This window comes from Orbicella franksi, chromosome 5 (genome assembly GCF_964199315.1).
Source record: "Orbicella franksi chromosome 5, jaOrbFran1.1, whole genome shotgun sequence".
In the NCBI taxonomy this organism is placed as follows: domain Eukaryota; kingdom Metazoa; phylum Cnidaria; class Anthozoa; order Scleractinia; family Merulinidae; genus Orbicella; species Orbicella franksi.
In genome coordinates, this window is record NC_138149.1 from 21,097,275 (window position 1) to 21,119,638 (window position 22,364).

Genomic DNA, 22,364 nt, shown 5'->3' on the forward strand with positions numbered 1-22,364 from the left:
AGCCGGACCTATATAGTCTGCCTTTACACTGAAAAGAAAAAATGGAAACAAAGAAGATATTCCAATTACTCTAAGTGCACTAGCAGTGAGCGAGAGTTATTCTTGAATTTCTTTCCTGCAGAGAACTAGTCGACAAAAATCCAAACTCTCACACGTGTTTGCTGTTGGGAGATGCATACATGAGTATACAGGAGGTGAGTGTTTGTTCTTCGCTTAACAGTAGCCTTCCCAGACGATGCCGTATTTCAAAGAATTTGTGCTTCAGAAAGTCTAGGGAAGGAAAGTGACGTCTTTGGCAGCCCTTCATTCAAAAAAGCCGAAACTTTTCCGTATCTTACATCCAGAAGGAAAGCTCTCAGAATCTTAATTCAAGGAATCTGAGTGTGTGATATTTACTGATTTGTTTGTTTGTTTGTTTGTTTGTTTGTTTGTTTGCTGAATCAAGCCTGAGAAAGCAATTGAAGTGTATGAGACAGCTCTGAAGCGAAATCCAAGAGATGGAGCACTAGCGAGCAAAATAGGCCAAGCGCTGGTCAAGACACACCATTACGGCAAGGTTGGTGCTTCTGGCTTGTTTGACGATAATTCGTCAAGATTGGGTCTGCACAAAGTGCGAACCCGCGAGTCATGCGAGCCAACATGCAAGCCATTCCGGTAAGCCCTAAATAACATTCTGGTTAGCCTAAATAGAAGCTGGTTCCTGGTTAACCTAAAAAGCTCTCCCCGCCTCCCCGCTTCCCCCCACCACCACCTCTCCCAAGAAAGTTGGCTTTGTTAACTTGCGGTCAGTTCAGGTAGCTTGTGGCTAGTTGGGATTACTGGCTTGCATGGCTCGCTTGCCTGTTAGCCCTAATAACACTCCTGTTAGCCTAACTAGCACTCCGTTTAGCCTAAATAGCACTCTGGTTAGCCTAAGTTAGCTTGATTAGCTTGTGGTTAGCCTTTTTATTAGGTTATGGATCCTAGCTCGCATGCCTTTTAATACCTCGCTGACTCGCATATTAGTAACACTCATGAAGATTTCCCAGTTGTTGTTGACGTTCTTTCTTTGCTAAATACTGAGGTCTTTCATTTCGTTTTGCAGGCCATCAACTATTATGAAGCTGCCTTGAAAACAGGACAGCAGAACTTTTTAAGGTTGGTTTACCTTTTGACTACGATGCGTAACTTAATAAGTTGCCTTCTAAAAAGTGTTTCTATTGTCAGGTACGACTTGGCTGAGCTGTATCTTAAGCTAAAGAACTACGAAAAGTCAGACAAGGTTATCAAGTCAGCTCTGGAACAAGAAAAAGGTGCGATCTCTATTTTATGTTGTGTTGCCGTATTGCGCCATATCGTTACATAATTGAAAAACCCTCTGGTATAAAAAACGCATGAAAGGTTGATACTACTTGTAGCTAATAAACTTAAAGTTCAAGTTTATTAAAGAATGGACGGGAAGGTTGGCATAAAGTTTGTTAACTATACAAAGTTCGTTCTATCCAGTGAAAGTTATTACTGATCAGAATTTTATTTGAGCGGTTTTCAATTGAGTATTGTAAACCCAAAACCAATGGACAGAGACAATACAGTGAAATAATCAAACACGTAGCTGACGCGGAGCGCGGAGAAGCACTTACGTGCAAGCCTCGTAGGTTTTAGTTTTATTTGTGATTGGATGACAAAGTGGCTGAATGGCGCGATTTTTTTTTTTTTTTTTTTTTTGAGCCAGTCACTTAGCGAGTGTCAAATCGGATACTCAAGTGAAAACCATGCTAACTTATCCCGTTTTTGTTTAATTTACACGCTGATATCTAATTTATTTCTTCTAATAGTAGCATTTACATCGTAAAACCTCTTGTCTGACTCCTTTCATTTTTTTTTCTCTTCAGCTAATGACCTTCCATCTCTGATGGAAGAAGCGCGGCTTTTGGAGCTTCAAGCCCGTGTTTATCAAAAGTCTGGCAATGTCGAAGAAACCCTGAAGACCCTAACTCGAGCCAAGGAGGTTCAAACCAGGTGAACCACCGCTAATATAATATGTCCCATTATTCTCGCATTTTTATTTGTTCTTACTTATAATCTGTTAGAGGACCGTCGTATGTATGACGTCATTAACACTTTTGTGTTACTTTATTATTAAAAAAACAGATAAATTCCATGTTGCCGTGCGTCTGTTCACTAATAGATCACAAATGACGTCAAAATGTGGTAAGAACATCAGTGACATACTTGGCTATCGCCTCGTGTGCCACTTTTTTTGTCCTTGCCACATTTTGACGTCATCTGTCATCTATTACTCAACAGACGCACGGCAACATGGAATGTATTTGTTAATTTCACACTCGCGCCAGACATTTCGTCCGAGGACCGCGCGCAATCGCCAGAAGATACGGATCTTTTTCGTCGAGTAGACGAGTGCCAAGTCTGCCCATCCTTTAATCAGAACTGCTGGATTGGATCTTGTCTAATCTAACTATAACAAAATTCTTCGATTCTGATTGGACCTCCTCGCACCTATTTGTCGCGTAATTAGCGTCGATCACGTGGGTGTCTATTTACAGGCATTTAATTACAACTTTTTGTAATTGGGTACCTACTCTATTCGCTTGTCAATTACGTTTACTTCAATGGCTCTCTCCTCACTAATTCCCAATTGTTTGTAATTTTATGAAAAATACTTCTGACTTTTTGGCTTACAAGAAGTTCTTAAAGACGGCCTGATCTCAAATTTGTTATTGGTGCGACCAGTTAGTAATCAAACTTCGCGTCGTACAACTCAGAGAGTAGTTTTTTCATAATTTCAAATTGGCCGCGCGCGCAGCGCACGTCTTATTTTTAAATTACGCGCACGATGAGTCGCCCCGGAGTGTACTTTAATCTGCCCAATTACACTCCGACAAGACATCATGTAAACTTGTGACCAACTTTAAGCAAGTCACTGACTCCCTACTTAGTTTTTGAGAGGTAAATCCAAAGGTTCTCGTTTTGTTTTATTTTGCGGAACCAATCTCTTTTTGTTTGCGGCACATACGAGTCAACTTGCATGAATCAGGATATTCCCTTCATTCAGTTGCAGGAGTAATAAAAACTGCATCATTAATTCTTGGTAATTGTATCGATATTTACATTTGACAGGGTTTTGAGAAGAGTTGGTGTGGAACAGCCTGATGCGGTAAAGGCGCAAAAGTTACAAGCTGCAAAGTAAGTTTTTTCCAAATTATAATAATTCATCTACGTATAAAGTTCCCAGTAACTTTTCTGTTACTCCGAGGTACAAACATGCACGAGAAGTGTGCTTGAGCTTGTACTGATTTGTGTTTTCTGCATTGAACAATATCTTTTTTTGTTTTTTTTTTTGTACAGGATCTGTGCAGAAATGGCAGAACTGTCCACCAGTGCAAGAGAATATGAGAAAGCCATTAATTTCTACAAAGAGGGGCTGACATACGATGATACTCACATACCGGTAAGAGTTGAGAAAGTTATATGCCCTGGTAATACGGACTAGTTTACTGCAGAGTGCTATTTAGTAATAACTCCACACACCAGCCAGGACTGGCAACAACAGTGCTTGCCAGGTGGGTGCGGATTGCTCTCAGCTCATCGACCTACAATCCCGGACAAAAATAGTGGGGACAGTTGAGCTGGATCACATGTCCCCCACCCCCACCCCACCCCCCAAATCAATGTTGGAAAATGTTGCGTTTTTTTTCCGGCAAAAAGGGAAAGAATCACCTGATTATCAACGTTGTTAATGGGGAAAGGGGGAAACTTGCTTAGTGTCCCAACTTTTTTGTCTGAGATTGTAGGATCGCACACGTGCTTTTTGATTTAAAGTCAGTGAAGGAGACAAGTGATGTTTAGGGCGCGCGGGGCGGGGGGAGGGTTGAATTGTCGTCATTCTGTTGACGTTTTCTTAGCATTGTCCAATAATTGAAATCCGAACGTTGGCTTGTCACAAGTGTAGTTCATGCTCTGTTAAATCTCGATCTGGAGACGAGGTTGCAAGAAAAGAGCTTTACCTCCTTGACGAGCATACTGTTTCGTTTCATTTTTCTCCTGTCTGTTTATCCTCCATCAGTGGCTTCTAAATTTCAAAGCCTAATGCTGAAGATTAGATCAAGAGATGTCGCATTGAAATGCTGTATTGTCAACAAGAGCGACTCGCTTGTTATTGGGATATCTTGTGATTTTCTGTTCAGTTAATATTTTATTACCCATATGTTCGTACAACTCTAGCTTAACACAGATTTTTATTTTGTTTGTCTGTCTGATTTGTAGCCAAGCCTATCTGTATGTTGTTCTGTTTATTTTAACAGTCCATGTTGGCTCTGGCCAGGCTGTATTTAACAGTGGATGATCTGGATTCCTGTCAGCAACAATGTGTCCAACTTCTCAAAATGGACTCGGAGAATGACGCCGCCACTGTTGTGAGTACATCCATTGACGTGCCTTATGCCTGTCTTTTTCCAGGCTCATTTTTTTGCGCATGGCAATCAAATCAATACAGCAACTATTTGACACCAGAGATTGCTGTCAGTGCACCTTTGGTCATACAAAACAAAACCTTTATATGAAGTCAGGTCCAGTTAAGTACCCGCCTTTTTTACCCAACGTCTCACGGTCGTTCATGTTCACGTTCACGTTCACGTTCACGGTCGTACAAAAGATATTGTTGCAAAATATTAATACCTAATCGTGCCTTTCTGGTGCGCTTAGGCAGCATTTAAGGCGAGTGTTGATATCGTAGCCATATTAGGTCAGTGACATGATATCGCAGGATATCAGCACAACAGGCACGACTTCTGATTGGCTGATACGTAATTAAAGGTGGACCTTCACTGTTTGCTTCATGCCAAGTGGCACTTAAGGTCTCAAGCAAGACTAGGGAAATAAACGGATACACTTCCTCTTATAATTCCAGTACGTCTCTTCAGTAGTTGTAACAGTTTTTCTGTTTGGTTTTCAGATGATGGCTGATTTAATGTTCAGGAAAAATGAATACGATTCTGCCACTTTTCATTTCCAGCAATTGCTGGAGAGAAAGCCAGGTATTGTTTCTGTTGAGATACTTCACCCCTGTACCTTCTATACTGTAATGCAAAGAAGCAGTTGATAGTCGCACAGCATATGGAGATCATAATGTTTGTTTCAGTTGATCATGTCTAGTTTACAAGTCCGTTAAGAATGATCATCTTTTGTACAACATCATTAAAATGTTAAACAGAAAGATGACAGGGCTGATTGAAATCATGGATGAGTGGATATTATCTCGATTTTCCATGAAATTCTTAAACCTAACAGTGAAAGAACAGGAGGTCAATGTGGAGGGTAATGACATCTCGGGCGGGGAGGTCCCTTCCTTCCCTCATTCTCCTTCTCCTCCTTCACCAAGATAACATGGCGTCAGGATATTATGAGCACCTCACTTCATTTCAATCTGCTAAGAACCTGAGGTCTTTCTCCAGTATGTCGGCTGCCTCTCCGATGTTTCACACCAGAACTTTCAGGTTTTCATTATTTAAGAACAGCTCAAACAGGAAACTGGAACATGACAAGAGAGTAGTTAATGCACGACCGCAGATCGGAAATTGTTTTCCAAACTTGCTTTCTTGATTTCAGATCATTACAGCGCTCTGGCCCGCCTTATCAATCTTCTCAGAAGAGCAGGGAAACTGGAAGAGTGTTCCAAATACCTCGAACAGGTTTGTGTTGAATATTTTTTTCTTTTTTTTTTGTAATTCTTGAGACAACCACCCAAAGTATTTCCCTTCAGCGATATCTTTAATACTTGAAAATCACCTATTTTTCGTCCAGGCTGAAAGTGCTATACCACGTGCAGCAATGGATTCTGGGTTAAATTATTGCAAAGGACTCTTTCACTGGTAAGATTATGTACAGTTAGATGTCGTGTTTCAGTCAGTATCTTATGTTCTAGGATAGGCCGAGCCCGCAGTTTGAATCGGTTACGATGTTGCTAAGTGACATGACATACTCGATGACGTCAAGCTATGATGACAACTTTCGGGCTCTCGTCTTAATTTTTTATTGGCTAATGAGAAGCAGAAGCTGCATTATCTTTTTATCGACACGGTTCTTACAATCTTACTCTGTCGCTATATTTTTCATTTCCACTGGTCAGTTGGTTTGTGAAAATGGGCTAAACCATTGACCTCTGTTTGTATTTACTTGTAATGGATGTCACAAAAAGGGTCGGTGAACAACTGCAACTTGTTTGCAAAGTTTATCAGATTGCAAACAACTATTCCTTAAAGTTTATCATCATGGAAAGATCTGAATAAAAGGACTGTTTGAGTGTAAACCCTTTTTGATAACAAACAAGACAACTTCTTCCCCTAGTGTTGGTTAGTTTTGAGTCTTACAGATTTGTGTGTTCTGATTTAGGTACACTGTAAATCCCACGGCAGCCCTAAAACATTTCAATCTATCAAGGAAAGACTCTATGTGGTAAGGAATAACTGTTTGTTGAAGTACGGTTTGATGTTGTTGTTTATAGTGGTCAATGCGCTTAGCTACACCTGGCTAGTTCACAGGCATGCCACTTAAACTGAAAGAAACAAATATATCAACTAAACATAACAGGCTTAAAAATCCCAACTGGGGGGACGCAGACCAGTTGGCTGTTTACAAGCATGACCGAGGAGTTGAACTAGGGTCTACCTAGAAACAACTCCAGCTTGGTGGTCAGAGCGGGACTTGAACCCGCGACCTCCGGATTTCAAGTCCGGCGCCCTAACCACTCGGCCACGCTGCCTCCTAAAAAACATCTGTTCTCAGTTTTCTTTGACGTAATAACTTTTTATAAGCGTGGGCATGCAGTTTAACTCACTAGCCAACTGATCGACCGACCGATCACTCGTCCATCCGACTTTAATGCGTCCCCCAAAACAATCGTCTGTCCTTCCCACCGTCAGTCCTTAGAGTTAACCGGCTAACTTACAGACCGACCAGACAGACGGACGGACAGATGGACAGACGGACGGACGGACGGACGGACAGACAGACAGACAGACAGACAGAAAAACAGGTAGACGCACGGATTAATGTATTGATTGAATGAAAATGAACTAAAATCGCTCGAGGGATCGTTTTGTTGCAGGGATTAAAACCCATTACCAATTCACGCGCATAGCCTCATCCACAAACTCATCAATTAACCCGTATACCTCTTCTATTCTCACCTGTCTACCTTTACTATTTTAATTTGATACTTACCTAATTTAAGACATGATCTATCTACAACACATAGAAATATATATATTGTTTTCATCAGGGGCGAGTATGCTGTGTACAACATGATCGAAATATGCCTCAACCCAGATAACGAGACATTGGGCGGAGAAACGTTTGAGGCGGTGGATGGCGATGTTAGGTAAATATAAGAAGTCTTTCCTGCTTGGAAGAGATCACTGATAATTGTATTCAGTTTGTTCCACCCCCAATGCCTCCCCTCAAACCTACACTTCGATTAGCTACAAAACATTTTCGATCACAAACAGAGTATAGTCCTTAACGCTACCTAAGCGAGAAGATAAACACGGTCATTGTAAGGGGGGAGGGGGAAGCGGGCGAGTGTGGATTTAAAACCCGTCTTGAGAGTTATGCCGAGAATTGTGTATGAATGTATATGAACGTGACAACATTGGTTGGTAGTTATTTTCGAGCTTTTTCACCTAACCTGTCACTTTAAATTTCTTTGCATAGTCAAAACGAGAAACAGGATTCAGAAATGATGGCTGTACGCACTGCTGACAAACTTCTTAAGGTAAAAGTATTTTTTGCTTGTGTTGTTTTTCCAATTGGTCCCATTTCTTTTTTTTTTTTACGATATATCCATTGGAACAGTCAGCTAACAACAAGCTATGTTGCTTTAAATTGGCTTAATTACATATTGTTTCGTAAAATACTTCAGCATTTAGCTGCAATGAGTTGCATTACTTCTGGGGTTTTGGTTTATGGACCAAAAAGAGCTTTCAATCACATCCTGAATACGTTTTGTGACAGTTCTTAAGAGCTTTGATCCTTCAGTTAGTGACGGTGCATGCTGTTGTTTCCTGCTCAACACTGTGTGTGAATTGTGTTTTCACAGGACTTCAAGCCCAAGGGGAGTCCCCTTAAGTACCGCATACTGGAGAATAATGTTCTGATGGCCTTCAAGACAAAACCCAATGTGGAGAAAGCCTTGTCACAATTCATGGAAATTGCTACCACAGAGGTATTTCACATGAGACTACGCTTCAGTTGTGGACTTTAAAATGACCTAGTGACAGAGATCTGCTCTGTTACAAACAATGCCTAGAGACGGGACTCTCACCCACGGCCTTATGTAGCCCTCTGTATGGTAATTTTTGGTAGCTGTTATCCAGATTCATATTGTCAACTGATGTTGAAAGTTCTATTTATTGCTCACGGAGCTTTTTCCTGGCATCACAACAACAGCATTTATTTGTACTACACGAAAAAAGACATGGTTTCATAGAAAATACATCAAACTTGCTTTCAAGAAATAAGAAACTTTATCGAGTGAAGTGTAACTATCGAGCTATGCAATCACGAGTGGAAGTTTGGGAAAACGAAAACTGAAGTGTTTTGGGTGCTTGTTTACATAGTTTTGTCGAGTTCTCCCAAACTTTCATAATGAACAAATAGAGGTTTATCCCTGATCAGCATTCACCTTAGTCGTTACGTTTTGACAGCATCAACTTATCATAGCGTTCTCTCCTTAGCATGACTGTGTTCCAGCTCTTCTGGGCATGGCAACTGCGTACATGTACTTAAAGCAAACACCGCGGGCTCGTAATCAGCTCAAAAGAATCGCCAAGATGAACTGGAACTCAGAGGTAAAGTATAATTCACTGTCCCATTACTTTCACTTAAACCCTGATAAGCCCGGTGTTCACTGGCGATACAAGCATAAAAGAAAGCACAAGAGTACTTTCACACACTGAGAAACAAAAGCTTAAAGAAGGATCAAAATACTTTCATCTTTCCCTTTTGCTTAAAACTGTTATAAATTCACGAAATGGTCCCTTAATTTATGTAATAAGAACTTAATTAGCCCTAAATAAATGATTAAAAGCAATTTCTTGGAGACAGTCCACACTGCAGCTACATTTTTGCACATTTTCAACGATTTTCGAGCCAAACTTGAACCTTTGAAAAACTGACATCCTGAGGCTTTTTCAAAAATCCATATCATAATCCGTTTCCATCCTCGCCATCGTTAGCCATCCTCACTTCCTAATGGGTGGTAATCATTTGCCGAGTACTCCTCTACGAAATAAAACTATTATTGTTCAGCTTCCAAAGATCGCTGTATGTTTTTTAGATTTCCAGAATCATGCTAAAAATTGTGATAGTCTCCCTTTAAAAGCTTACTTTTCTCATGGTTTGCATGGACTGTTGTGCTTTCGTGGCTTTTGTAAACCAAGTTTTATAGATGATCATACAATTATTGCTTTCTGCCGTAGGTAGTGTTTTAATAGAGACATATACGCTGGTTTTGCCTGTACTGAACTCTGCAGCATGAGAAAATTTTTTTTTTGCCAGTTAGTTTACTTACTGTTCTCGTTGTAAAGCAAAAAGGAATGTGGTAACTACAATTTGTGCTTAGGAGATCGAGTCAGTGTTTCTAACGGTAAGAGACCGTTGCAATCACTACATATTCCTCCGCGATTATTGCACTTCTTGCTCTCTGATTGGTTCGTCTGTCAGGGTGTTAGGTTATCATGCCCGTTTTGACACTTGTCATCTCTTATCCAACATGAGCTTGTGGAGTATTCCTTAAACAGTGGTTAACTAATGGAAGATTCACGTATCAGTCTCCATGTCTTCACTCATTCGTTTTATTTGTTGTTTGGTTTTCATTTTATTTCTTTCTTTTCTTTTATTTTCAGGAAGCAGAGGAATTCGAGAGAAGCTGGCTTCTACTTGCCGATATTTATATTCAGGTATGTTATAATCTGAAACTTATCACAATAATGAAGTCAACTCTAATGAAGATATCTGAATATGAATAAGAGGACGTTGCTTGAGGGATCTGAGCTCGCTAAACTCGCCTGGCTTGGGAAAGGTACCAGAATTCCGATCTAGGAAGATTGGTTTAACTCCTCGTGATCACCCTCTTTCAAAACTGCCTACAGTGCAGGAGAGAACTCACACGACGGTTTACACCAATCAAGAATGTGGGAACTATAGCATCTTCGTGGGAAACTGTTCATGTTGAAGCTCACATGATCATTTTGTTTGCCGGTGACAGCATTGTTGTTCTTTTGTTACGCAAGTCTTGGGTATCTTTAAGCCTTATTGGCTTTCTTGGGCTTCCTTGCCTTATAGGTTGATATATTGTAAATGTATTTATAAAGGGCAAAAATAAAACAAACAGACAAACAGACAAACAAACAAACACATAAACTAAGCCAGGTTATGAGAAATTCTCAAACGTGTAACTGCTAGCTGTCTGGAAAAAAGATCAGCGTCAGTCGTGTATTACTATCAACGGGATTGACTTAGATTGCATAGACTGATTAATAGCTTAGCCCCAAAAGGAGTTTACTTTTCTTTTTATTGTATGTTTTGGACAATCTGTTTTAACATGATCTAAATTAGTCGCTTTGAATGTTGAAAACGAATCTGACTGATTTTGTTGTTCCGTTGTACAATAATCTCTGTGTCGCTGTAATTCTCATAAAATCGTAAACCATTCTGATATGTTCTGTTTTAATAATGCATTTATCTTTCTCCTCTTCAATGAAATACAAACGTATAATGTTTTCTATAACGTTTAATTGGTCGTTTTGTTACTTGTAGTCTGGCAAGTTTGATATGGCTGGAGATTTGTTAAAGAAATGTCTCCAATATAATAAGGTGAGAATATAATCATAGGATTTTGAAGACAGTGGTAACAATTCCAATGTTCAAAGTTTCGTTTTAACTGATTTAGTACAACTGCAAGGATCGCATTTTCTTTCTTTAATTCCCTTTAAATCAACAAAACAAAATAACGTACGTGTTACAATTGAGTTCTCTCAGTGTAAGTTTTTATTTGGAAAAACCGATCAAATGCCATTCATCCTTATTGTTTCAATGCGTTATTATTTCGAAAGTTTCTGAGAATAAAGAAGATCGTCAACTATTGACTGTACAAGGGAGCTTAAGCAATGACGACGGCGACCCCGAGGACAACGCCTAGTAAAACATGAATTTATATTTTACCATTTCGCAAATGTCTAGATCTGATCAGTGTGCCTATTTGTCTCGGAATTTGCTCAAGCTAAATATGTAACGCCAGCGTTCAGATCCAAATAAAAAGACGAACAATTAGCCGCAGTCGTTTGCAACCTCGTTCCCAGGGTCTCTCATCTTACCGCCCTCTGGAAGATGAGAGACCCAGGGAACGAGGTTGAGTCGTTCGCGTTCTCCAAAATACGCAGAACTTAGTAATTTCACGTTGTTGTTTTTCCGATGACGGCTACGAAATGTACAAAGATTTATAACGCACCTGCCTAGCCATTGTTCTGCTCATTAATTCTTTTGTTTTCTGGCGTTTTCGCTGCCGTTGCTGTCGTGGTTTGCTTAAGTTCCCTATACCACCAATTCGAACTAATATCACAAGAACTATAGAAGTAGCAATTATTAAGAAGAATTACGTCACGCCAAACCAGTCCACGAACATACTGATAAATTGAAAACTTTTCCAAGAAATTTTTGCCTCTCTGAAAAGAAGGCTTGTGGTAACCCAATTCACTGCTGCAATCTGTTTTATGAGTTGTATTTTGTTTGCAGTCCTGTTGTAAAGCTTGGGAGTACATGGGTTATATCATGGAAAAGGAACAAGCTTACAAAGATGCCGCCAAGAACTACGAGAATGCTTGGATATATGGAAACCAAAACAACCCAACTATTGGTAAAATAATGTCATGAAATGAAGCTCAGTACTTTGTAGGGATTTCCTTTACTGGGAAAAATCATATGGGAAACGTCTCGAAAATGCAATACTTTCGGTGATTTTTTAAAGTGTTTATGTTTACAAAGTTGTTTGGCCATTTTAATGGCTAATGAAGTAATGCAAATCATCACCATCTTTCTCCGTGTTCTTCGGAATTTTGTGTCAGTCTTCGAGAGGACCTCGTAAAATTGTCTCCGACAGAATTTCTTTATTACTCACACAGGTTACAGACTGGCGTTTAACTATCTCAAAGCAAAACGTCTTGTAGACGCGATTGACGTTTGTCACAAGGTACATATCATTTGATCTCTTTCTGTATTGATGACTGATGCATAAATACGACTGACAGCAGGGTCATGTCCTTCTTGGGTCAAGGTCAACTCTCATGCCCTTGAAGGTGGTACAACTGACGTCCCCCTAGGAGGTAGGCAACACTTACCCCTACGGCGTAGGGCTACTCTTACACTCCCTGCAGCCTTAGAGTGTAAGGTTAATCCCCGTACCTCTGGGCATGAGATAAATTCTCATACCCCTAGGTTTCGGGAATAAGTCGTATATCCTAACAGATGGGGGCAAGTGTCATACTATGATGACACTTACATGACGGTAAACGGCGAATTTGAACTTGAAGCTTGTTGAAGTACAGTACTGACTTACCACTGACTGCCTACAAGTGAAGTTGCGCTTTTTTTGTCAAATTTTGATAAGATTTGCGTGTTTATTTTAGGTTTTAAATCACCATCCAAACTATCCAAAGATCAGAAAAGAAATCTTGGACAAAGCACGAGCAGCGTTACGGGCATGACATTTTGCCATACACAACTGACCCAATGTCACAAAACTGCGGGCGCAATCGGTTTGATCCGTGTGACCGTTAAACAGTTATAAACTGTGGTGGAAGTAGCTTTACTCAAGGGTTTGTAAATAAGCGAATGTCTTGCTGCAACTTAATGTAAAGTGCTCGCCATTTAAAGACTTGAAATAGATTGCTGGCGTTGTAAATAACCATTAAATTATTAAACAGTAACTTGCTTGTCGTCTACGGTAATCACATGATTACAATTTTCACAGATGGTATTGCAGAGGATTGGTACCGATCTAGGGGTCGCTCCCTTCGTTCAAAGGGACAAAAATAATGTTATAAGCAAGTGAAGGAGTGCGTGATACTACCATTTTATTAATATGACTATTACTTGGAATAAGACTAACGTTACCCGGGGGAGCTTACATCTGCGGGAGGAGCATATGAAAGTCACAGAAGTACCAGGAGTACTATTGACCAAATTTGAACGAATCGAGTGCAATAGCCCTTTTCACGGTTACGTTTGCTCATTAGCATTACAATAAAATCGAGCATGTATGTGAGGCAATTTCGGGCTATTTTGTAGTTTTAGCCCCAAGTTGCCTCGCATTCACGTTGGATTACATTGTAATGCAAATGAGAAAAATTAGCCGTCAAAAGGGCTATTCTGGCAACAAACAAGCAAAATAAAAGCAACTTCTGGTTTTGGCCTCGTTTCCGTGTCGCATCAAAGCCATGTTCCCGTGATCTTGGATCCTTTGGGACTTTTAGTATGTTGATCTAGAGACTATTCCTAAGTAATTAGCGAAGAAAAAAGTTGAATTCCAATTAATGGTAGGTCCAGCCACAAAATGACTGGACTAATACGAGTACTCTCCTAAGTGACGGTGTTTAAGGTGGCTCCTTAGGGTAATCGTTTATGGCGTTGCGCGCGCAAGTATTATGTTTTGAATGCTGTTTTTGCATTCGCTTTCACACCCAGTCCTTTCAAACTTATTACATGTAATAACGAATGATTAAATAGTGTTTTACTATCATCTCTGTTAAAATTTTGGGCTTTAATCCTGAATTATAAATGCCCAAACAAATGTGTTTTTTAGTGTGTGTGTGGCTTTATTTGTGATTTTCTTGAATTTTCTTCGGTGAAATATTCCAAAATTTTTACAACACATCGCTTCCAGCGGGATACGAATTTTAAACACGACAAAAGTAAGGCAATTTTTTCGATGTTTTCAAATTTATGTCTTTTACCGCTGCAATAAGCCTGGTCTTATAGATTCCCTGAAAAACGAGCTCTGACTAAAGTAATATAATTACTACCAATCTGCCAAATTTTACGGAATTTCACCACAGGAAACGCGAGAAAATTCACTGTCAGTTTTGCTTTTTGGGCTCATGTTGACGTCCGAAAATATCCAAAAACACTGATGTTTTCCTTCAAGCGCGCGCAGGTTACTTGAGCTTTCGTCCTCAGCGCGAGTGCGATCGTAAAACTATAGGGAGCCACCTTAAGAGGCTATCCGTGTAAGAACCGACCACTCGATTTTCGCCCAAAAACAGAATTTCTTCAAATTTTCTGTGTGAGACAGTTAGTCCATATGATAAACAAAAATAGCGATAATTTGGCTTTAAGTGCTATTTTTCAATATTTCTGGCGACGATCTCCGAGTACGGTCCAAAACCGTAAAAACCGTTCTGTTACTAGTCAAATTTAGGCGTTGCGCCGAAGGAGCTGAAAAATTACGCTTTGATTCAAATACAATAAAACTTACATATAATTTTATTTCATGTTTTTTCTTTCGATTAACGGTAAAATATTTAAAATCGGGCTCAAGAAAAATTAATTATGATTTTTTGAAAATGCCCTACAGAAGGCCTTCGCAAAATTTTAGCGGGCATGCTGCTGGTTGAAGGAGTGTTTCTCAAAAGTATAACGTGACCTGGAGCCCTGACCAATATCCATGTTTAGTACTAGGGCTAGTGTACCGAGAACAGTAAAAAAAGCTTTGGGCACTAACCTTTTGGAACTACAAGAGTACGATCAACATAGCTAATATTCAGACGCGAAAGCTTGCGTGACACAGTTTTGCACCGATTATTGTTCCTAAGTTTCCCACATAAATTCTTAAGTTTCCCGCATAAAATAATATTACCTTGAAGCAAATATTCTCAAAACGTACTCTTTGCTCGGGATAACGCATGAATAGCCTTGAATTCACCAAAGATTCCTCCAAAATTGGGAATTTATAAGATAACTGCTGCGGCGTGAGTTGCCTTAAGTTTCGCCTAAACACAATTGCTGAAATTGGGTCATCACAGACCTTGGACTATACAGAAATTCCATATTAAACATATTTAAGAAGTAAAAGTGTTTGTCATATGATTATTGCCAAGAAAAAAAATAATAATAGCGTACCGCGAATGTACCTCAGATGTACACATAAGAAGATGTCGATTTCAGTCGGCAAACACGCTAAAATGTCAAAGCTATTTTGGCAGCTCTTCTTATCCACTTTTTGTTTATCTTGCATTGTGCGTTAAAAAGCAATACCAATCCTGGTTACTTGAGAAATAAATTATTTTACTGTTTATATTTGATTTTAGAAATGGCTTAGAAGCTTTGCCTTTTTTATTCAACAGTTTTTGTTGTTGTTGTTTCTTTTGTTTTTTTTTTCGTGTTACTATTTTTGCGTAGCCCTTTGTGGTAAAATTAAATTAGTCTGACGTCAACAGCGTTTTACTCAGTTTACGCAAGAAATAACGAATTTATTTTTTGCGCTTTGCGTCGTTTTTGCTGTTTGCAATGGTAGGATCGTGTTCCTTCTAAGCAGTTACAAGTGGCACGTGCGGAAGTAGTCGTGAACAGTTGTGACGGGGAATCAGTTGGCATCTTCAAAATCACCACCTGTCAAGGGAAGATGTTTGTGAGAAGGATCTAATCCTGACAGGTTAAAAATATGACGGTTTGTCCGGCTCATCGTTTTACCCTGGGAAAGTACTGGCAAGCCCCTAAGACCTACCAGTATCCAGAACATCATGGCAAGAAAACGGTGGTGACTGGAACACATGTAATTAATTTCAAGCTAGCCAGGGAAATTAAAAACATCTTTGGAGAAGCTACACCCGTTGGTTCGCGTAAGTTTTAACTTTGAAGATTTTATTTGGTAACCACTGCATATTGTTTACGTTTGAATGCCCTAACGGTAATACAGACTTCATTTTCCCATGAGTCCTTTCACGAGTGCGGTTTGGGAGATTATCGGACACCCTGCCGCAATGAAATATAGTTTGTTCTGAATATGAATATTACACAAAATTCAAAACGACAACATTAACAAAACTTGCTCGTTTCTTTACAAAGCTGCTTAGCATTACAACTTCCGGCTGGTTGGTCAGGGTTTACGAGTTTTTTCGTTTTGGATGGGGGTAGGTGGGCCTGGTGTGTAATCGTGTGATCTTCATGCCGCAGATTCTAGGTATTTTACAAACCCTTATGAGGAAGTTTATTAACATTTATTTTTGTTATACTAGCAATCTGCACAACGTGCAGGAAGCAACACAGTGAAGACGTTGCTCAAAAAACAGACTGGCTGTATCCCAAGGAACCTGAAGACAAGACATCCCATCAAAGGTATGTAGCGAGTGCAATCCGTTTTGAAAAAGAAAGAGTGAAAAATCACTTTTACTGTCACCTTTGTTAATAGCGTAACGTGACTTGACAAGTGTACTTGCTTTTACATTTCCATAGACCTGCCAAAGAGGCTGCCATCGACCTCCTCGTCACTTCGACCCCATTCCATGAGCCTCCAACTCCTGAGAATATCGCCTCGACTCCATGCTGGACTCCGGGAACAGATGCCGCGTATCCTCCAACACCCTTAGTTAGAGGTACCGTTCGTGTGTATAACTCAGCTATGGTCACGGTTGCAAATCTCACTGCACAAGAAACAAAACGTGAGCCTCTTATCTCCCAACTGAAAACCCCCTTGAACAACTTGATCAAAGCGGAACAGTTGAATGTTGTACAAAAGGCTAGTGAAGACTGTTTGCTAGTGTAATAGTACCTGGAAGCGGCGAGGAGCTCTTCAAGTCCATGGCTCAGTCTACACAAATAGAAAAGTTTGACGGTTCACCACCTGGTGATCTAGTGGTACTTGTGACTGCATACAAGAACGCTAAGACTAAGAATTTAAAGAGACAGATACTAAGCCTTTACGCTTATAGATATGCCATGAGCATGCTGCAAAATATTCACCAACCATACGAAAAACTATCCACATGGGAAATAAAGCAAGCACGCTCTCATGCTAATCTAAGCGGCCCTGGTACAACCCCTGAAATTACAGCCAAGCACCGCGTACGTCTTGACATGAATAAGGTCGATCACTTTGTGGAATTTACAAATAGACCGTAATTCTATCAAGCCGTTTCTTATGGTAGTAAAATACTAATCCTCGAAAGTGGCGACAGAATAGAGATGCCTAATGTTGGGAGGACAGTGACCAGATCTACAATGATTGAACAATACTTGGAGTATTGCAAAGAACAATGTCACGAACCATTGAGTAGGTCAACTTTGTTCAAACTCCTGGAGGTTCGAGAGGCATCGCAGCGTAAGTCGCCCCAGGGCGTGGACAATACCGCAGCTGATGGCGCGGCGGGATTTCAGACTCTTGAGACACTGGTTGAAGCTCTTGAGAAAGGAGGAATGGAGAAATAGTGCTGTCTTGATGTTCGTAGAAAGCTCAGAGATGCAAAACGCTATCTCAAGACTGACTTCCGCGTATTGCCAACCACATAATTCTACTTGCGCTGACCACTGTCGACATTTTGCGCTCAGTGATCATGTCGAAGCCGATTTCCAGCAACCCTGCTCTCATGAGCACGTATTCAGTTGCGATGACTACCAAGGGATGAAGAATTCAGGAAGTCAGACTGGGGATCGAAGGGTCATCCTGGACACCTTCCAGTTCAGAACAACGAGAGGATCTGCTATATGATTTTGACCGCGCAAAGTCAGACATCTTGCTGTGGAAAGCCCACGTTATTCGTTCGATAAACCAGGAAGAGGCTAAACAAGATGCCTAGGCAAGATGCTTAGGCATCTCTATTCTTAGAACAGCCGACGACACGTCAGCTATCCTAATAATGGACTGGGCTATGAAATTTCTTCAAATTAGATATCGTGAGAAGAAGTCCAATTGGTTTGGAAAACGAGGCCTTAGCTGGCAAATATCAACGGTCATAACTAAGAATGCTAGCACTGGGAAGGTTGAGCTGAAATCATACGCGCATATCTTTGATTCGTGCCAGCAGGACTGGTATGCAGTCTGCTCAATCATTGAAAACACATTGGAGGTTGTAAAAAAAGGATCACCCCCAGATTACCCAAGTGAGTCTTAGGAGTGACGAACCAGGCTGTTACCACAACAACTTCCTTTTGGCGGCCGTAAGAGATGCTGGGAAACGAGTTGGCCTTACTGTGTCACGCAGTATGACTTTTCCGCGCCACAGTACGGAAAAGATGTGTGCGATAGAATCCTTTGTCCGATGAAATCAGCGATCCGACGATATTGCAGTGAGGGAAACGACGTTCTCTCTGCAAAGGACATGTGTACAGCGCTTTCCGAACGTCCTGTTCGAGGCACAACTGCTTGCGTTTGCACAGTAAATGAGACTCAAAAAACACTCGAGGTAAATAAAGTGGATAGTTTCAGTAGGTATCATAACTTTAAATTTGAATTAAATGGAATTCGGGTGTGGAGAGCTTATGGCGTAGGGAAAGGTAAAGTAATTCCCTATCAAGACATCATCGTAAAGCCCCAAGGTCCAACAGATCTTGTTGTAGATGTAGACTCTTTCGCAGTCAAGGAAACTCGATTCCATAAGGCTACGTCAAGTGATGACGAACAAAGCAGCGGTCTCTTCTTCTGCTCTGAGCCTGCATGTCAGATGGTGTTTAAGAAATTCAGTGAGCTTGAGAGTCATCCTGAGGTTGGCGAACACCGCCAAGTACGCGGGGGCTTCGAAACAGTGTATGACAAACTCAAAACAGGCTGGGCCGAAAAATTCCTTACTGTTGACAAAAACGAGGAAACCGGCCGCGTACTTGTGGTACATAGCGATGAGCAAAGTGACAAAAATGAAGCTTCTGGTTCTTGTAGTGACTTACAGCTTGGCTGGGCTTTACACAAGCCTCGAAGTGAAGCTGTGCGGTTTACGGATGAGGTTAAATAGTACCTAACCACGAAATTCGACCTCGGAGAGAGAACTGGCAACAAAGCAGATCCCGGAAAAGTGGTTGCAGACATGAGAACATCGAGGAAACCAGATGGTTCACGGATGTTTGAAAGAAAAGACTGGCTAACGAAGAGTCAAGTGCAAGGTTTCTTCTCGAGACTGGCGGCCACACGTAGAAGACAGGGGAACCAAGAGGTGCAGATAGAGGACGTGTCCGCAGAGGAGAAAGAGCAAGAAAGGCATGGGGTATACGTACTGGAGAATGTAGCCGTCCAACTCAGTCCTAGACATCCAATCTGCTATGATTCCTACTGCCTGTGCGACCTCTCACGGGACGAGAAACTAGACAGTTTCAGTGTAGTTATGTTGAAGGAGATACTTAGATATTTTGAAGTTCCCTTTGCTTCAAAAGATCGGAAAAAGAATTTGGTAGTTAACCAAATTCTTAGAAGGATGTGAATGTCGACGTTAGGAAAACAAGTTGACAAAATGTCTTCTTCAGAATGTATTGGGCGTTCTAAATACGGCCTAATAATTTTGTTTTCTTTTTATTGAACTAAGTGAACGAAAATGGTTTTAACGGTGTGAAATAATTCTAAATATATTGTGGGGAATCGCGGAACTTTGTGTTGCTTTGTTAAACTAGTAGCACTGTCAACTTTATTTGCTTTCTTGCACACCATCGGAAACACAGCGAGTGGAATAAACATTGAATTCCGGGCGCCCATCCTGTTCTTTTTTTTTCTTCTTCTTTTTTTCTTTCTTCTTTCTTTCTTTCTTTTTTTTTTTTTTTGTGCTCGCAGGAACTATGAACTCCCTATTGACACATCGCGGTGTAAACCTGCACCAAATTTGCATAGATTGAATTAGCTGAAGAGAATTACTTAACCAACAATGCTGGTATTAAGAGATAAACGCAATATCAAAGAACATGAAGCCAAAGATAGAAAGCGTATAATTCAGCATGAAAATCTTGCAGTCATTATTATTGCAGCTTTAAAACAACGCGCTAAGAATGTCCGTGACATGTTAAAAATAACTTAGACATTCTAGCGTGCTACAATGTAGACGACTGAAATCTACATTTTCTTTAGATTCTCGCTTTAGCTGAAGTACATTAGTGAACAATAATTTTTCCTTTCTAGACATTAAATTATTTGATTAACGGTTCTAGTTGTTAAATATGAGTGTCCTTTTACATATAGTCCAAACCTTAATTATTTAAGTGAATTTTAGAAACAGCTTTTAGGCCAGACAGAAGATAACTTAAACCGCAGCCGCTCATTTTAGCTTATAACTTGCCAGTTGAAAGAATATTTCGTGAATTTAACTTGAAGGCTTTTCATGCCTTATCCAGAGCAAAAAGCACGTTTTGAGAATATTTGCTTCAAGGTAATATTTCATGCGGGAAACGTAAGAATTTATGTGGGAAACTTAGGAACAATAATCGGTGCAAAACTGTGTCACGCAAGCTTTCGCGTCTGAATATTAGCTATGTTGATCGTACTCCTGTAGTTCCAAAAGGTTAGTGCCCAAAGCTTTTTTTACTGTTCTCGGTACACTAGCCCTAGTACTAAACATGGATATTGGTCAGGGCTCCAGGTCACGTTATACTTTTGAGAAACACTCCTTCAACCAGCAGCATGCCCGCTAAAATTTTGCGAAGGCCTTCTGTAGGGCATTTTCAAAAAATCATAATTAATTTTTCTTGAGCCCGATTTTAAATATTTTACCGTTAATCGAAAGAAAAAACATGAAATAAAATTATATGTAAGTTTTATTGTATTTGAATCAAAGCGTAATTTTTCAGCTCCTTCGGCGCAACGCCTAAATTTGACTCGTAACAGAACGGTTTTTACGGTTTTGGACCGTACTCGGAAATCGTCGCCAGAAATATTGAAAAATAGCACTTAAAGCCAAATTATCGCTATTTTTGTTTATCATATGGACTAACTGTCTCACACAGAAAATTTGAAGAAATTCTGTTTTCGGCCGAAAATCGAGTGGTCGGTTCTTACACGGACAGCCTCTTAAATCCCGATCTTGACACAGTCACTTGTATATCGCTGTACTCTTCCCAGCAGTACTATGGCTTCGGTTTAGTTCGCGACTGAGCAGATAAGCTAAAGATTTGGCAGGACGACTCACATGCACCGTCTACTCTCACTTCTACCGAAGGAAATTAAAGACTGGCAATACCTTTTGAATCACGTAAAATGTACCAGACCTACATCTCCAATCATTGGGATTTTGCTTCCAGCTACGAGGACCAAGGAGTTCTAGGATACATGAGCTTTGGTTTCTTAAACAGGAAATAGTAGTTATCATGGTATATAGGTGTCGAAACTTTAGTGGAAGTTTAGGAGAACTACAACCAACAACATAAGTTCTTAAAAATGACGCTTTTCGATTTTTAAACCCTTATTCTATTTCATTTGCATCTTGCGTTAATTCTGTGATACCCCCGGCTCCCCCAACCCAATGCTGTGAAGGTGCTGTGGTCTATTCAGTCTTAGAAGTAGAAAAGTCAACAATTGTTTGGGGAAGAAGGGGGTAAGTGTTTCCAAAACGCTCGAAAATCGAATTTCACTGTGAAGTGTCTCGACACTTTTGTCGCTCATTGTAGAAACGTGGAAATTTTCGTTTTCTTCAAGGGCACTACGGAGGACTTATATCAAAACAAACTGGAGCAACAGCATGTGAATAATAACCATAACTCAAAGTTGATAGCACAAGTTGCAAGAATACACCAAAAACATTAATGAATATTACAAACCAACAACACAAGCGTAGAAACTTGTCGGGAACCGAGGGAAAAGCACTGCACAAACCCGATATTTGTGAGCAAAGCACGCATAACAAAATCAGTACTGAATAGTACAAAGCAAAATACAAGCGAGCAAACTTTACGGGAACCGAGGGAATACGTGAGGCAATAGCACTGCACAAGCCCGACGCGAGTGAGGCAAGGCACGCATAACAAAAGTGTTACTTTATATTAGAAATCCAAGACTGAACAAGTGTGAAAACTTAAAGAGAGGCCAAGGGAAAAGCACTGATTGTACAAACCAAGAACACAAGCCTACAAACAAAGGGAGCCGAGGGAAATACACTGCACAAACCCAGAGTTTATGAGGTAAAGCACGCACAACATAAATATCTTCACTGAATAGTAGAAACCAAGAACACAAAAGTGCAAACTTGAAGGGAGCCGAAGGAAGAGCACTGCACAAACCCAGTGTTGTGACGTAGAGCACACAGAATTATAAACATAAAAAGGGCGTAAGGGAATTAAGGGAAAACCGTGGACAAAAGCCAGGCAACGAAACTGTTGCAGAAACAAGCTCGTAAACGACTAAAACCAAAAAAAAA

General features: G+C 40.3%; 1 protein-coding gene and 1 non-coding gene across 2 annotated transcripts in view; one reads left to right on the plus strand and one right to left on the minus strand.

The window, feature by feature from the left end:
- LOC145486674 (tetratricopeptide repeat protein 21B-like) overlaps positions 1-16,830 on the plus strand; it is a 30,287-nt gene extending 13,457 nt beyond the window's left edge. Inside the window, exons 23-44 of the mRNA XM_081465384.1 lie at positions 122-194; positions 446-556; positions 1,085-1,137; positions 1,207-1,292; positions 1,872-1,998; positions 3,118-3,183; positions 3,346-3,448; positions 4,302-4,412; positions 4,952-5,033; positions 5,605-5,687; positions 5,800-5,867; positions 6,388-6,450; positions 7,277-7,375; positions 7,708-7,768; positions 8,093-8,218; positions 8,730-8,843; positions 9,900-9,953; positions 10,813-10,869; positions 11,788-11,908; positions 12,174-12,241; positions 12,678-16,383; positions 16,501-16,830. Of these exons, the coding sequence (XP_081321510.1) occupies positions 122-194; positions 446-556; positions 1,085-1,137; positions 1,207-1,292; positions 1,872-1,998; positions 3,118-3,183; positions 3,346-3,448; positions 4,302-4,412; positions 4,952-5,033; positions 5,605-5,687; positions 5,800-5,867; positions 6,388-6,450; positions 7,277-7,375; positions 7,708-7,768; positions 8,093-8,218; positions 8,730-8,843; positions 9,900-9,953; positions 10,813-10,869; positions 11,788-11,908; positions 12,174-12,241; positions 12,678-12,755 (1,804 nt within the window). The 3' untranslated portion in view covers positions 12,756-16,383; positions 16,501-16,830. The remainder of the gene's footprint in view (positions 1-121; positions 195-445; positions 557-1,084; positions 1,138-1,206; positions 1,293-1,871; positions 1,999-3,117; positions 3,184-3,345; positions 3,449-4,301; positions 4,413-4,951; positions 5,034-5,604; positions 5,688-5,799; positions 5,868-6,387; positions 6,451-7,276; positions 7,376-7,707; positions 7,769-8,092; positions 8,219-8,729; positions 8,844-9,899; positions 9,954-10,812; positions 10,870-11,787; positions 11,909-12,173; positions 12,242-12,677; positions 16,384-16,500) is intronic.
- Trnas-uga (transfer RNA serine (anticodon UGA)) lies at positions 6,685-6,757 on the minus strand. The gene has a single exon. It is a non-coding gene; the product is annotated as a tRNA-Ser (tRNA).
- Positions 16,831-22,364: the final 5,534 nt, after the last annotated feature.